General features: G+C 44.6%; 1 protein-coding gene across 1 annotated transcript in view; it reads left to right on the forward strand.

Moving 5' to 3' along the window:
• Positions 1-271: 271 nt before the first annotated feature.
• The window catches only part of bmf2 (BCL2 modifying factor 2), a 23,359-nt gene continuing 5,721 nt past the window's right edge, over positions 272-17,909 (forward strand). The window contains exons 1-3 of the mRNA XM_083790142.1: positions 272-400; positions 6,916-7,185; positions 8,911-9,155. Of these exons, the coding sequence (XP_083646268.1) occupies positions 6,939-7,185; positions 8,911-9,155 (492 nt within the window). The 5' untranslated portion in view covers positions 272-400; positions 6,916-6,938. The remainder of the gene's footprint in view (positions 401-6,915; positions 7,186-8,910; positions 9,156-17,909) is intronic.

The raw sequence follows: 17,909 nt of genomic DNA on the forward strand, positions 1-17,909 counted from the left end.
TTTTAATTATAAAAGGTTTTTTTCCCTACACACAATGTACTGTATAGGCATACATTACATATTATACTCACTGTTACTTTGAGAATGTGTGTGCGCGTGTGTGTGTGTGTGTGTGTGTATTTTTTAGGTTCATGAAAGGGGCGTGAGCTCGAGGTATCTGGGCGGACCGATTTGTCACACTGGCACTTCATGGGAAAAAAAACACACACACTCACAACACGAACACTAGACAGCAAAACAGAACACTGAGGCGTGTGGACAGTGGAAGGAAGGATGAGCGTGTTAATGTAAAAAATAATAAAGGATATACAGCAGATATATACAGTCCGGAGGAAACCTAAAGGTCACCACACCGTTGTCAAGATACCACCCATCATAACGGAACGCGCGTTTGCTGGCGGTGAGTTCCAGACAACTACAGTCCCCACAATTAATTATTAACCTCTAATTTAGCAGGTTGATTGTGTTGTGTGTGTGTTTGTTTGTTGATGCACCGTGCACGCTCATTCCGTTATAATTAATATTAATAGTGCCACAGCAGCACAGCAGGCGGTTTGACAGAAAGCTGTGCGCGGAAATGGTTGAACATGCCCGGGCAGAAACCAGCCCTCACGCACCGCGCGCCGCGTCCAGATGGTCCATACAGATGTTTTTTACACCGCTGTGCTTCCTTCCAACACTAAGGGATTCTTCATCGGTTTCCAATTCCAAATGCGATGATGATTAATTATTATTATTATTATTATAGGCCTATTGTTTTTTTGTTTTATATTTTGGATGCACCGGTTAGCTGTTGGTTGGTAATTGGGTTGACTCATCATCTTCAGAACAACAACAACAGCTATGTGATTGTTAATTGTAACATCATTGTAATTTATTTATTATTATGGCCTATACTGCTGAAACACGGTCATCATGTGATGAGTTTTAGGCAGCATGGTTATGGGTTATCTAGTTTTAAGTGGTTTTCACTATAAATCGCTATTGATTAAAAAAAGGGGAAGGTTTATTTATTGGCGCGTGATATGTGCAACTTATTACTAATGTGTGGTACTTAGTTTAATTGGTAGCAACCGTAACCGTAACATACTTTTCGGAGGAGAGTTTTTGCAAAGCGGAGGCATGTGGTTCGGTTTCGCGGGAGGGAGAGCAGCGCGCGTAGATCCACCATGTCAAACATGACAGCATGACAGAGCGTGTTGTGTTGTTCAAATACACTATACTTTTCTAAATTACTCTGAGGTTTTCAGTGAATACAATGAAGAAGAATGGCCAACAGTGCATGAGTGCATTTTAAACGTGTGTATAGCCAAATTTGTACGACATAAACATAAAATTATTTTATAGAGATGGTTCGTAGATTCGTGCATTAGAGTAGAGATGGAGATGGACATGTTGGTTGGACTGTGCATGTTGTTTAATTAATTACGCACGCGGCACAGCGATGTCCATCCATGATGGCACTCCGTGTTTTGATGCGCGCACCACGCGGGCACATTCCTCTAATCCTGCCACTCCAGAGATCCACTCCAGTGGTCAAACCCCAGTTTCATTTCTTTATGTATTTAATGTAGTTTGAAATAATATAACGGCAGTGCCGACCGACCGATCTTTGTCTATTTTGTATCGATCAGAGCAGATCTAACTCTCCAGCATGACAACAAGCAATTGAAGTACATTTATCATCAAAACAACTCTCTGAACTTGTCACAACTCTTCTGACTCCCCTGCTCTACTGTAGTACAGTATTAGCTATACTCGGAGCAGCAGAGCTCTGCATGCATGTCCCTCCTCCTCCCGGCAAGAGCGAATGAAGCCATGGAGCAAAAGCTGGCTGCACAGATGGCTCGGCAGAGGGAGACAGAGTAGCCTCGGCCCCCCTCAGAGGCTCAGACCGCCCCGTAGAGGTCTCTGTGATGGCCCGGGGCACGTGTTTGTTTTTATGGGTCTGACGCTGGGAGATGCCGTGCCAACCTTCTGCTCGGCTGCAGTTTGGGAACTGAAAGACCCAGTGTGTGTGTTTTAGGTTTGACAGTCACACACACAACATGCACATTCCATCTCAGTCATGCTGCACACTCGCCTGGCTAGCTGCCAGATATATTGCTGAGGTTGCATTAATCCACATTATAATCGCTTAATTTGCCTAAAGAAGCATTAATATGCCTAAACAAGCATTAAGATACATTTGCGTAAAACAGCCACAGAAGAAATTGCAGAAATACACAAGTCATCATGAGTCCGTGTATTTCACCACAAACCCCTGAGCGTTTTCCCCCTGTCTCTCGTCTGGAACGAGGGAGGTCAACGGGGGTCTGGGATCCATAATGTTTTGGCTTCACATTATTGCTGCCTCAAGAAAATACGTTCGACAACATCGGTGTGTGTGTGTCACAGCTTTAACCCATTCTGACCTGAGATCAGATTCAACATCGGTGTGTGTGTGTGTGTGTGTGTGTGTCACAGCTTTAAATTACTCTCCAGTGTTTTTCCAAAGTGTAATCCTTTCTTTTGACGCAACGCAACGTGACATGACATCATGACACAGGTGATATGATCGATGATTAACAATAACATAATACCATCAGGTGATCCTCTTCCATCTCTGCAGTCAGTCAGTCAGTCCAAAAATCGTTTGTTGCACAACACAAGGAAACCAGACCAGAGGCACCTATATGGCAGAATTCAAACAATAGCTCACATGTTGGTCGGGCCAGTTAGGGAGAGACGTGTGTTGTGTTTGTTTTGGGCACAGGCAGTTTGAAAGACGTAGCGAAACTTGCTCTCTTCCTTTTTTCCCCTCGTCTCAAACTTGGGCTGCTGCTGCGTGCGACAAGAGAGAGTCTGCTCTCTGCTGCGTGCGACAAGAGAGAGTCTGCTCTCGTCTCTGCTCTAGTCTCTGCTGCGTGCGACAAGAGAGAGTCTGCTCTCGTCTCTGCTCTAGTCTCTGCTGCGTGCGACAAGAGAGAGTCTGCTCTCGTCTCTGCTCTAGTCTCTGCTGCGTGCGACAAGAGAGAGTCTGCTCTCGTCTCTGCTCTAGTCTCTGCTGCGTGCGACAAGAGAGAGTCTGCTCTGGGGAGGGGAGAGCTGCTGTGTCTCTCATTTCACTCTCTGGAGCTATAGGTGCATTCACAAGCCTTTTGTGTGTATCCTGTTAGAGTAGACAGGCAGCTCTCCAGATCATGTGTTTGTGTGTGAGAGAGACAGAGAGAGAGGCTCAGGGAGGGATGGTGAACATGAAGCATGGTTCTTTTTGATGTGTGTGTGTGTGTGTGTGTGTGTGCCAGGAGTGTGCATGGAGGAACGTAATCCCTTGACTGGCTGCGCTCTGTAGCACACTTTGTTGCAGATTCAAGACTGATTTATACTTTAGTTGAGTGTGGGTGGGTGTCGTGCGTCGAAAATAATACCCTATCTACAAGCTCACAACAACCCGTTCGCCTCAGCACCACGTGAGCTGCTAGATGAGTAGCTCTGTTCCTTAGCCTTCCGCTTCGCAGAAGGCTATGGGACTTTCAGTTTTAAATCTCAAATCGAAATCAGACCAGCCTCTCCTCTTTAGTTGAAATCTCACCAACGTTTGACCTACTCACCAAAACAAAGACGTCAATAGAAAGCCTACTTTCCTTAGTGGACGCACTCTGAGCCCCCCCACCCCCCCCCCCCCCCACACGTATAAACGGTACTTTTTGGCCAGAAAGGGATTTTTTTTCCACCGGAGGAAAAATATTCTCTATGAGGCAGTTCTCTGGGCAATATCAGTAGAGGGCGCAGCGGAGTAACTAAAAATGTTTTTTTTTTCCCGGTGGAAACAAAATCCCCTTTTGGCCAAAAAGTACCGTTTATACGTGTGGTGGTGGGGGGGGGGGGGGGGGGGCTCAGAGTGCTTCCACTAAGGAAAGTAGGCTTTCTATTGACACAAGTAAAGAAGAGAAAAGGCAGCACACTCATAGCCACGATGATTTCAGCATCGTGGCTATGAGTGTGCGGCCTTTTCTGCTTTGTCTTTCTATTGACACAACCCCTGTTTGTTTTGGTGAGTTTAGGTCAAACGTTCGTGAGATTTCCACTAAAGAGGATCGAGAGGCTGGCCTGATTTCAATTTGAGATTTAAAACTGAAAGTCCCATAGCCTTCTGCGAAGCGGAAGGTTATGGAACAGAGCTGGTAGATCAGCTATTTCCCCGAAGCTCGACTCCTACGCATGCGGCACAACTAGCATCACTCAGGCTTTTAGGAAAACCGCCTGATCCGTTGGCACTCAATTACAGTTCGCCACATTATCAGCTTGGGGAATTTTTTTTAAAAAGACCACTGTGTGTGGGGTTCATATGGGGGGCAGATCACCCACCCACCCACCCACTGGTGGTGGTGGTGGGGGTCCCCTCCACATTGGGTGCCCCCAGAAATGTACAGCTCCTATAACTGCTCCTCTTGCCTCTAAAGCAGACGTGCTTTAGACGTATCCCGACATTTGCCTTTTGAGGTGTTCATTATCTTTGTCTAAAGGTGACTGACTGACTGACTGACTGACTGACTGACTGACTGACTGACTGATCCAACCACTGTCATGTTCAAGGCAATGCATGGCTGCTTGCTGATTACAGGATTACGTCAACATTTAAGCTACTTAACCTAAATTATACTAGTAATGACTAATGGCATGCTCACCTTTATTGTCGTCATGGGCTCCGGGCGGGATACATTTAGTAGTTTCCCAGAGGGCAATGTTTCTATCAGGGGGGCAGTCAGCCAGATATTTCGTGAAGCCTCATTTGAAATCGGTAGTTCATATAATGGCCTGTTGTGGCGCTGGAATGGACCCAAAAAGCCCCATAGCTCCATAGAGGCCCATGTATTTTGGCCCAACTTCACCTAGACTGTATTACCTTAATAAACATGGTCATGAATACTTTCTGCTTCCAGTCACTAGTTTAAAGTCTCATTTCTAATGTCATAATATTCTTTTTGGAAAATTATGGTCCCATTAATTAAAAAAATGACCATAAAGAAAAAAAAACATCGCGTATGTTCTGAGGGGCGTGGCTACCGTTACAGTCTATGATCGGGATTCCCCTCCCACTCGAGTCAAAATAAAAACCAACGGAGAAGAAGGGGGGAAGTCCCGCCTCGTTGTCTGGGCAGCCAATGGCCAGCTGGTCCAAAACGGAGCCAGCCAATGGCCAGCTGGTACCAAACGGATCTAGAAAGATGGCGACTTACAGTGCAGGAATAACAGGCTTCATTTTACGTCCATGTTAGACCCGGGGAACGCTTTGTCCATATCTTTTACAGTCTATGGTTTCTACGAGCTGCACATTGATGTTTTGTTTTGTGTTGTTGTTGTTGTTTATTTAACACAAAACATTCACAACCCTAACCTCACGTTTAGAGAAAGATTAGTATCACATTGCTTTGCTACACCCCGTCAAATCTACCTACCTCACTTTGCTTTACCTTTCTAGTTGTTCCAAGTGCAAAATGTATGATCTAAATACACACACGCGCGCACAAAAGAGTTTTTGCAAACTTTTGAGGACATTGTATTGACTTACATTCATTCCATATATCCTGATTGAACCGATTGAACCTTGACCATTATTATCCCATTCTGAACGGGAACCCATGTTAGCATCATGTTATGCTTTAGCTATTGAAAAATAGCAGATCTACAAGCTCATATCGCGCCACCGAGTGGCGCGCTACGAGCTTGTAGGTCTGCTATTTTTTTTAAATCGAAGACACTTTTAGAATCTGATCTCAGGTCAGAATGGGTTAATAATGAAACTGTCAGGATGTAATAGACATTTTTAGAATCTGATCTCAGGTCAGAATGGGTTAAACTAACCTAACCCGTAACAGATATACTGAATATGCCTACAATAAATCTATATGAAACTGCTATAAATCAAAATGTCATGTAACAATAAAAACATGCTGTCCCCATGTCCAAAATGTGGGCGCATGTGACGCATGCACGCACATACGCACGCACGCACGCACGCACGCACTTGTACACGCAGACCTACCCAGTCTCACAGAAATTCGTAAATATGTACGCGTACCACAGAGCGGCCCACGAGATGCCGTGTCGAGCGTTGCGAAGTTCGCTGGAGCCGACTCAGCCCCGTCCGAGTTGTAACCCACTATGGACAGAATAGTAAATAATGTCAAACCCCAAACTCATCCAGAAATAGCACTTCCGTACTAGTGAAAGCCACGCACGCCTCCGCCGTGGTCAAAACAGTAGTCGAGTGTAATATGTACAGATTTTTGGGTTTCCTAGGTATGTATGTGTGTACGGAATTGCAATTCCGTATTTCTATGACATCAGGTGTGCACAGACAGTTCCCCCTCAGTCTGAAGGTGTATTTCTATGAGATCAGGTGTGCACAGACAGTATTTCTATGAGATCAGGTGTGCACAGACAGTATTTCTATGACATCAGGTGTGCACAGACAGTTCCCCCTCAGTCTGAAGGTGTATTTCTATGAGATCAGGTGTGCACAGACAGTTCCCCCTCAGTCTGAAGGTGTATTTCTATGAGATCAGGTGTGCACAGACAGTTCCCCCTCAGTCTGAAGGTGTATTTCTATGAGATCAGGTGTGCACAGACAGTTCCTCCTCAGTCTGAAGGTGTATTTCTATGAGATCAGGTGTGAGATCAGGTGTGCACAGACAGTTCTATGAGATCAGGTGTGAGATCAGGTGTGCACAGACAGTTCTATGAGATCAGGTGTGAGATCAGGTGTGCACAGACAGTTCTATGAGATCAGGTGTGAGATCAGGTGTGCACAGACAGTTCTATGAGATCAGGTGTGAGATCAGGTGTGCACAGACAGTTCTATGAGATCAGGTGTGCACAGACAGTTCCCTCTCAGTCTGAAGGTTCCGCTCTGTGTCTCTTCCTCGTCAGGGAGACTACCGCTGAGGCGTCGCATGGATGATGAGGAGGAGGACATGTTTCGTCCCATCTCTCAGCCTTGGGCAGCGTCGCCCTGCATGGGCGTCGTCAAGTCCGAAGACCGCGCCGCCGCGGCGCTGGCCACGGCCGGACAGCCCCCCGTCGTCTCCAACGCCACCGCCTCCGCCACGTCACAGAGGCACAACAACAACAGCATCATCACCATCAACAGCACACGGCCTTGCAGGTTGCAGCAGCAACAGTTCCATATTCTCTTTCACGGTAAGAAGGGGACGTGCTGTGGGTCGAGAACTAAACTGCCTAGTAGTAACATAGTTATTATACTCACAATTACTGTAAGTCCTCCGTGGGAAAGTGTCATTGGAGGTGGCGAGACCAATTTAGTCTCCTGCTCTGATGACTTTTGCACAGGTCACAAATTGAGGCTAATTTGAATGGGGATTGGAGAGTGGATTTCTTTTCTTTTGCATTAATTTCAAAAAGTCAAAAAGGTTTTCTCCCTAGGGCCAGTTAGATCTCTAGATCTCTTCCTCATTACATACTATGCCCTGAGAGAGATTATATTTATAAAAAAAACATTCTTTTAAGACACATTTTAAGAACACGTGTCTCATGTGTCGTTGTGTTCGCTTCTTTGCTATTTAACCCATTCTGAACGGGAACCCATTTTGGTGATAGCATCATTTTATGCTTTAGCTATTGAAAAATAGCAGACCTACAAGCTCATAGCGCGCCACCGAGTGGCGCGCTATGAGCTTGTAGGTCTGCTATTTTTGAAGAATCGAAGAACGACTGACACTTTTAGAATCTGATCTCAGGTCAGAATGGGTTAAATTCAACTCTTATGCTTAGAATCCCAACTTTATATCAGTATTATAATGTAATAACATCTTGATGGCCCTATAGTATGTTTACCAATCTGTTTTCTGCCCAGCTCTCAAATCAAATCAGTGTGATATCACTCTAAGTGAATAAAACTGTTATAGGCAATACATAGTTTGTTTGTTTGTTTGTTGAGTCAGTGTCAGCCAGTGTGAGCTGCATATTATCCTGGGCTAAACACTATAGATATAGTCACTTCAGCAACTGTTATCACGTTGTCTGTCCTTCAATTCCTTAACCAATAATGCCATTTTCTTGGCTCAACGCCACTTTTCCCCCACACTCAACATTCGTGCCGTTCCCCCAAAAACACTTCCCCGTGCCAAGCTGCACTGCTGCTACATTACTTGGTTCTTTTCCAAGTGAACAGGCCGGGGGGGAGGCGGGGTTGAGGAGAATAAAACAGGACAGGTCTTCATAGAATTACATGAAGATGATTGTTTTCCCTCCTATATTTGCATGACAGCATGAGGCACATGACAGCATGAGGCACATGCCAGCAGAGGCACATGCCAGCGCGGTGACTAGACTCGGAGAACAAGAAATAATAAAGGAAAGGGTTACCGAGTTTGTTGTTGATATAGTGTTTCAGTTTCCCCCGCCTGCCGACACTCTCCCTTCGCTCTCTGTTTGTCGACGTTGGAGTTGTACTCCTAGTGTGTACCTACCGTATAATATCTCGTTTTTCCTAGTGTGTACCTACCGTATCATTTGCCCCATAACTGTGGGTCTGATAGAGGCCGTTTGTTTTCTGACAGTAACGCAGTTTAAGCGTTTCAAATATATGTGTTTGACGAGAGCCAGCTGCTGAGCCAGACAAAGGGCTGGCTCTGTCTGAAGTCATAAACACTACTGGTACATTAAGAATGCAGGGCTTATCTTCAGACCCTGAGGGGATTTCTTCTGCTTCCTTACAATACTCGGTCCAGTCAAAAGGAGGAAAAACTACTTTTTCTAAATTGATCCGAGCAGTTCAAACATTATCGACTAATGCACTGCCTGCCGATGTGGGTTAATCTCTTTGGATTCCGTCTCAGTACGGACAATGTGTTGCATGACCACAAAGATCCATTTAAACAAACCCACTGTATCTTATTGCTCCAGGCAACGCCGGATTATGCTCGCATTTCCCAGCGCACTTTGAGCCCATGGAAGACCGGGGAGGAGAGAGGCAGGTGGAGGAGGAGGCGGAGGAGGGTGGAGGAGAGGAGGAAGAGGAGGAAGAGGAGGAAGACCACAGGATGGTACAGAGGCCCGCAGAGGAGCAAGCAGGGATGAGCGTTGAGTCGCAAATTGGTCGTAAACTTCGGGAGATCGGGGACCAGTTCCACCAGGATCACATTGAACTGGTAAGGGTCATTCATAGCTTATAGCGCAAAGTATTATGGATCAACGACGTGTTTATGTTGCTTTTCAAAACAAACTAATCATTAAATAAACTGTAGCTTTAATGTACTGACCTCTTGACCTCACCACACAGGGTTGCATGTTTACTTGCACACTTCCACAGTGAACAGTGCCTCAGGTGTGTAGACACTGCCTTAGGCCTTGTTGGTGCGGTCTTGATGATAAACCTTTGTCAGACGAAGTAGACTTATTAATTGTTTGATCAATCCTATATCCAGGGGTTATCATCAATGCTGCCATGTTGGCTTTTTTCCAATGTACATGTTGGCTCACTGGAAACTTGGCTTTGCTACACTAAATGGAACATTAGGATTATTGGTAACCTTAGGGTGAAACACTATCCTATACAGTATGTCAATATTGCTGCCGTGAAGAAGGTCGATTGAAGACCCGGTCTCTGTGTCTAACAGGTCATCTCTCTCTCTGTAGCGGTTTGCATGTTCTGATCACCATGGCAACAACACTTTGTTCTACCTTGGAAAACACTTTAAAAGCTCTTAGAGGTGCGTTCAGACTCGGATGGTCAGAGTGGCGCCGATTACAGACAAAGTCAATGCAAAGACCAGAATTGCGCGAACGGCGCTCGGTTCGTACAAACGGGACGAACCGAGGCGAATATATGTGTTCGGGTCTACAAGCTCATAGCGCGGCACCGAGTGCAGCACTACGAGCTTGTAGATCTGCTATTTGTTTTTTTTTTATCTTGAAAAATGTGGTGCAAATCTTTGAATATATATTCTTTCAGAGCAAACGTTTTCAACTCATATCTTTGCGTCTGGGGGTGGGGGGTCCCTGCAGGAACAACATATTTTCAGATGGGGGTCGGCGGCCAAATACATATTCTATATGGGTTCTTGACATGAAATAGTTTAAGCTCCACTGACACACAGAAACATATGGTTTTTCAGGAAACTGTCACCATTTAGAAGACATTTGTAGAATCTGTCTAAATCTGTCTAGATCTACTTTGTCTGATGAACCATTGAAAACTCTGACCAGATAGACCTACTGTAGGCTCCCGGTACTATAGACCTACTGTAGGCTGTTGGGTATAGACCTACTGTAGGCTCCCGGTACTATAGACCTACTGTAGGCTGTTGGGTATAGACCTACTGTAGGCTCCCGGTACTATAGACCTAATGTACAGTAGGCTGTTGGGTATAGACCTACTGTAGGCTGTTGGGTATAGACCTACTGTAGGCTGTTGGGTATAGACCTACTGTAGGCTGTTGGGTATAGACCTACTGTAGGCTGTTGGGTATAGACCTACTGTAGGCTGTTGGGTATAGACCTACTGTAGGCTGTTGGGTATAGACCTACTGTAGGCTGTTGGGTATAGACCTACTGTAGGCTGTTGGGTATAGACCTACTGTAGGCTGCTGGTACTATAGACCTACTGTAGGCTGTTGGGTATAGACCTACTGTAGGCTGCCGGTACTATAGACCTACTGTAGGCTGTTGGGTATAGACCTACTGTAGGCTGTTGGGTATAGACCTACTGTAGGCTGTTGGGTATAGACCTACTGTAGGCTCCCGGTACTATAGACCTAATGTACAGTAGGCTGTTGGGTATAGACCTAATGTAGGCTGTTGGCCGGTATAGACCTACTGTAGGCTGTTGGGTATAGACCTACTGTAGGCTGCTGGTACTATAGACCTACTGTAGGCTGTTGGGTATAGACCTACTGTAGGCTGTTGGGTATAGACCTACTGTAGGCTGCCGGTACTATAGACCTACTGTAGGCTGTTGGGTATAGACCTACTGTAGGCTGTTGGGTATAGACCTACTGTAGGCTGTTGGGTATAGACCTACTGTAGGCTCCCGGTACTATAGACCTAATGTACAGTAGGCTGTTGGGTATAGACCTAATGTAGGCTGTTGGCCGGTATAGACCTACTGTAGGCTGTTGGGTATAGACCTACTGTAGGCTGTTGGGTATAGACCTACTGTAGGCTGCCGGTACTATAGACCTACTGTAGGCTGTTGGGTATAGACCTACTGTAGGCTCCCGGTACTATAGACCTAATGTACAGTAGGCTGTTGGGTATAGACCTACTGTAGGCTGTTGGCCGGTATAGACCTACTGTAGGCTGTTGGGTATAGACCTACTGTAGGCTGTTGGGTATAGACCTACTGTAGGCTGTTGGGTATAGACCTACTGTAGGCTGTTGGGTATAGACCTACTGTAGGCTGTCGGTACTATAGACCTACTGTAGGCTGTTGGGTATAGACCTACTGTAGGCTGTTGGGTATAGACCTACTGTAGGCTGCTGGTACTATAGACCTACTGTAGGCTGTTGGGTATAGACCTACTGTAGGCTCCCGGTACTATAGACCTACTGTAGGCTGTTGGGTATAGACCTACTGTAGGCTCCCGGTACTATAGACCTACTGTAGGCTGTTGGGTATAGACCTACTGTAGGCTGCCGGTACTGTGTGTGTGTCACATTAGCAACGATGCCTTAGTGGCCATTACAGTCCATATAGGACTGGGTCGGGTGTCACATTTCATGGTCTCTACAGAGACAGAAAAGAAAAGAGTAAAATGACAAGAGGTGAAATTCATCCCCTCGCTCAGCTGTTTGGGGGAAGAGGGCTCCTCAGGGGGATTTCCTGCCAAGAACCATATTAGATGTCAGCCCCGTCTCTGACCTACAGTATCTCCTTGTCCTTTTTTTGTCTCTTCTCCTTCCTGTAATTAGAAAAGAAAAAGGGAAAGGTAGACTTTCCATGTTGTTCAATAGGTCCCCAGTAACACGACAACAATGCAGTCATATGTTCAAAGTCCCCTTAGGCGACTGTACAGTATGTAACACATCAAGGGCTCCATCTTCCTCACCGCTAAACCCTAAACTTCGTTGCCTTTTTTTTTACTATTTTGCAAAACATTTTTGAATAGTTAAAATGGCCAGTCTACAAGCTCACAATGTGTCAATGTAGATTGGCTAGTTGAACTATTCAAAAAATGTTTTTAAAAATGGTAAAAAAAAAGAAGTTTAGGGATAAGGGGTTTAGCGGTGATGAAAATGGAGCCCCAAGTTTCAACCTGGTGTCCCTAAATTTGGCCATGTCGTTATCGGAAAACAATTCTAAAATAGCATCCCAATTCTGGGAGAGGGGGGTGGGGGGGGGGGACACGACATAGCGGATCTACAAGCTCACAATGTGTGGCAGGGCAACATGTGGTGAGCTTGTAGATCAGCTATTCTTTGGTGAAAAGATTTGGCGTAGAAGAAAAGAGCATTACAAGTACAAAGGCAATAGAGCACCGAAGTCTGATGTCAACATCGGTAGAGGGCGCTATAAATCCACAGAATATTTGTATTGTAATCCCCATAGGGGGGATTTTTTGATCGCCTCATACAGTATAAGGACTGTGTTTGGAAAATAATCATGTCACCCAGGCATCATTCACTCATATGGATATGAAGAATCAACTGACTGAGAGAAAACGCTAATGTAACTGCTGCTGAATTAGTTAGATTTTCGCTAGAAGCAGACTGTATCATATATGAGTGACTGACTGTTGCAAACGATACAGAGACACCTCCCTGACAATAACGCCGAGACAGCTTGTTTATTTTTGGACCACAACGCTTTATATTAGACGATATTAAGACGACCCCATGTTATTCTCCATAGAGACATTACTTCCGCGAACCAGGGGAATGGAGGGGATGAGCGAGTGATGTCAGGACTTCGGGCGCTCTATTCATGTCCAGTTTACTAGGTGTAGACTAGAGGGTTTAAGTGGTTAAGGTTAAGGGGGATGGAATTGACTGTGGAAGTTCATAACACACACTTTGGTCACGTGGATCTCTCCACAGAATACCCTTCATAATCAATTTACAATTTACAATTTAGGCATTTAGCAGACGCTCTTAATCCAGAGCGACTTACAATCAGCATTTAGCTCTGTGTGCTCCTCCCCCAGGGACCAGAACATATTTATTTTCCCTTTACTTATAGCGTAATTTCTCAGAGGGTGTACTGTAGATTTACCCATAAGTCGTCAATTTGTTTCATGAAGTGGATAAATGATAAACATTGAGGATTTCACTGTCTAGCTGATTTTCGGTATAGCTCTCTTTTATAATTTCTCAGAGGGTGTAGATTTACCCATAAGTCGGTAGCTCTCTGTTATAACCCTGCACTTTAACCCAACCATGACAACGGCGTTGTGCAAATGACAGCGTATTGCAGGGGCTGCTGCACACGCAGTGCATGCGCTCATATATTTTCCATTCTCCTTTGTCATAGTTTGGTGTCACCGTGTTTCCAGTAGCAGGGCAAGGAGTTGCTGACGTACAGTAGGATACGGTACTTGAAAAAAACAAAAAAAACAACCGTTGGCCTGCCTGGCAGGCTGTCAAAAACAACTGTCCTTCATAGACAGTCGTGTGTCGTGAACTTCGGTTAATGAGTTCAAAACTCAAATGGGAGGAGTCTCTGTAGCGAGTCTATCTGTGAGTGTGTTTTGCCATGGGGGTCTGTATAACAACTAGGTGTGGTTGATAAGCTTCAGACAGAAAGTACTGCTGCGGGTTAATAGTTATAGAGAGGAGGGAGGGAGGGAGGGAGGGAGGGAGGGAGGGAGAGAGAGAGAGAGAGAGAGAGAGAGAGAGAGAGGGAGAAAGAAAGAAAGAAACCTGAGGACGTTATGTAGAGGGAGTTAAGAAAGTTTTAATAAAGTTTTGAGGGCAGAGAGAGATTGGGAGAGGGTGTATGAGATGATATGGATACAGACATACATCGATACCTCTGTGTCTGGGTAGACTCGGCCGTCTGTTTATATGCCCGTCTAAAAATAGAGCCTGACTCACTCTCTCACAGACAGAGCCAGCAACGTGACAGCTACCCACAATACCGCATTCGTCTGTGTGTGTGTGTGTGCGTGTGTTCGTGCGTGTGTCCGTGCGTTCTTTCTTAGGTTCATTTGTGTGACAAAAAGATATTATTTTTGTCAAAGAGGCTTTGCAGAGAAAGTTTCTTGTTTTTGATATTATACGTAGAAATAAGATAGTAGAGGGAGTCATCCCGATGTAAGTCCTCACATCACATAGAAGCTGATCAACTCTTTCAATTAATTACCTACAGTAGACAGACATTGTGTGTGTGTGTGTGTGCGTGCGTGCGTGCCTGTGTGTGCACGTGCACACTCACAACAGAGGAAATTGCACAGTACAAATGCTCAGTGTTAATTCACTGTGTAAGGAGACGTACTTAAAGGGACACTTCACCCCTTTTGCAACCAGATCTTATTTCAATGACGTTTGGGAGACAAGAAGCAACACCTTTCTGTTTTATGTGTGGGTAAAATGTGTTTTTAGATGTTTTAGTATTTCTGTTTAAGTGTCCATGATGTCATGGACACTGGGCTCACTTACTTCCTGGACTACATGTTGTCTCAGTAAGACAAGACCTCCCCCTATCCGCAAGGAGGAGCAGTGCACCAACAAGCATTATGGGGATTGTAGTCCAGGAAGGAAGTGATCCCAGTGTCCATGACACGCAAGGACACTTGTCTCCCAAAACGAGTATTATTAGTAATAGTATTCATGGTTTGAACCGTGAAGGTTGAGCAGAGCGTGCTAGTCTAGAAGTAGATGGTATTGTATATTATTATTATAATATTATTATTATATAATTATCACATTAAATGGTTACAGAGCCAAGCCAATAATATCAGTATGTCCCACATTCTGCAAACAGAAACACACACACACACACACACACACACACACACACACACACACACACACACACACACACACACACACACACACACACACAATTTACAATTTAGGCATTTATCAGACGCTCTTAATCCAGAGCGACTTACATTAAGCAAGAACAAAAGCATGGGAATACATCACATAAAAACATTTATCATGAGACATGCGTAAGCTAAGAAAGTAACAGTGGAATATCTATATAATGAAACTATACATATATACTACTATGCTATACATATTAGATTAAAAAAATTAATCTAATTAATCAGAGGCTTTGCGATTAATTAATCTAGATTAATCGCATTTTAATCGCATATCAATATTCAACCCGAGAACAGTGAGAAACCTTTTTTTTAAATGTTTTTTGGTATCCCAGTGAATCAATGAATAGTGACTACAGGATACCACTCATTTTCAACATTTTACTGTCATTAATATACCTGTTGTGGAAATAATAATAAAAAGTCACCCCATTCTGTGTTGCCTGGAACTGGAGGTCTGAAAAAAATGAGTAACAGTAACAAGTACATCTCAGTGACATCACAAAGCTGTACTTACTTCATATTGTTACTGTTTTTTGTCAGACCTCCAGTTCTAGGCAACACAAAATGGGGTGACTTTTTATTATTTCCAGTTTTCAGTACTATAGAAAAGCGCCCAGTGAGAAACGTTCCGCGGTGAAAAAAAAGGAAATTTTTTTCTGTAGTTAATTAATCTAAATTAATCGCAATTAGTCCCGGCCCTAATACATATGTACTATGGCGTGCTATGACTATATACAATACAATTATAGTGCTGTCTACATAACATGCTATAAGTCTGTATCAGATGCTATCTAAGTCTACAGAAATGCTATCTAAGGGGGTAGGTACACACACACACACACACACACACACACACGCACGCACGCACGCACACACACACACACACACACACACACACACACACACACACACACACACACACACACACACACACACACACACACACACACACACGACACACACACACACACACACACCCCACCCCTTCCTATAATGTACGTACAGTACAGCCTGTAAGCCACGGACCAAACATTTTGGTTTCCTTTCTCGTTTAAGGCGCATTAAGCTAAAAATGGCCAAACAAAACACAATCCCACAAGCACACGTGTGCGGGCACACACACACACACACTGCACACACACACACACACACACACACACACACACACACACAATGCACACACACGCACACACGCACACACACACACACACACACACACACACACACACACACACACACACACAATGCACACACACACACACACACACACACACACACACACACACACACACACACACACACACACACACACACACACACACACACACACACACACACACACACACACACACACCCCCACACACACACACACACACACACACACACACACACACACACACACACACACACACACACACACTTCCTCACTACCCACCCAAAGCAGTGCAGAAAGACGGGTCCCAAGTGGAACAAGACAGGGTACTGTTTAAATAAGCTCTGTAGTGTAGAATTAAGGCAATTAAGGACAATTAGGGTTACGTTTAGTGGCGCTGGTTCAATTCAGCACCGTCTGCTTGTACGGCATCAAATAGCCTGTGGCGACACTGATTGCTAGGCTGGTAGAGAGACCTTCGCTCTCTGGAGGGAGTGAGAGAGAGAGAGAGAGAGAGAGGGAGAGATAGAGAGATTTAACGCATCTTGGGCGGGAACCCCCTTTTGGTGTTATTGTTGTACATAATAGCAGATCTGCAAGCTCATAAATTAAAGGTCTGCTATTTTTTTTTTTATCGTGAAAATCGTGGCCCAAATGTTTGAATATAAATTCTTTCAACGTTTTTAACTCAAATCTTTGCTTCTCAATACTAGTTTACTGATTACTTTTACTGTCTTGTACTGTCTGTCTTTGTTTATTTGTCTTGTTCTGACCTTGATCGGGGGGGAGGGGAGGATATTTACATGTCGGATACATCAAAATGTACACAAAAAAAAGTGTAAAAAAAAGAAGAATCTTTGCTTCTGGGGTGGTGGGGGTCCCTGGAACAACATATTTTCAGACGGGGGGGTCGGTGGGCCAAATACAGATAATTCTGGGGGTCCTTGACATGAAATAGTTTGTAGATTGAGCACCACTGATATATAGAAACATGGAGTTTGTAGTTTGAGCACCACTGATATATAGAAACATGGAGTTTTTTCAGAAAACTGTCAGGATTTATAGAAGCCATTTTTTTTATCCTTTGATGTCCTCGGGTCTAAGTGGGTTAAGCAGGCAGAATGCTTATGCAACTGAACGCAATATCTGAACTCTCAGGACTCTCAGAAAGCCCAGCGGGAGATCAGAAAACAGACATGACAGGCGAGAGAGAGAGAGAGAGAGAGAGAGGAGAGAGAGGAGAGAGAGAGAGAGAGAGAGAGAGAGAGAGGAGAGAGAGAGAGAGGGAGAGAGGGAGAGAGGGAGAGAGGGAGAGAGAGAGAGAGAGAGAGAGAGAGAGAGAGAGAGAGAGAGAGAGGAGAGAGAGAGGAGAGAGAGAAGAGAGGAGAGAGAGAGAGAGAGAGAGAGAGAGAGAGAGAGAGAGAGAGAGAGAGAAACGGTCTGGAGCAGAATCTCCTTTATCCCATTCTGACCTGAGATCAGATTCTATAAATTGTTCTTCTACATCCTGACAGTTTTCATTCTGACCTGAGATCAGATTCAAAAAATGTCTTCTACATCCTGACAGTTTTCTGAAAAAGCTATGTTTCTATGTCAGTCGTTCTTCGATTTTTCAAAAACAGCAGACCTACAAGCTCGTAGCGCGCCACTCGGTGGCGCGCTATGAGCTTGTAGGTCTGCTGTTTTTCAATAGCTATAAAGCATAACGTAATGCTAAGACCAAAAGGGGTTCCCGCACAAAATGAGTTATCGGTCTGCTTACA

This window comes from Protomyctophum parallelum, assembly GCF_964188405.1.
Source record: "Protomyctophum parallelum genome assembly, chromosome: 19".
In the NCBI taxonomy this organism is placed as follows: domain Eukaryota; kingdom Metazoa; phylum Chordata; class Actinopteri; order Myctophiformes; family Myctophidae; genus Protomyctophum; species Protomyctophum parallelum.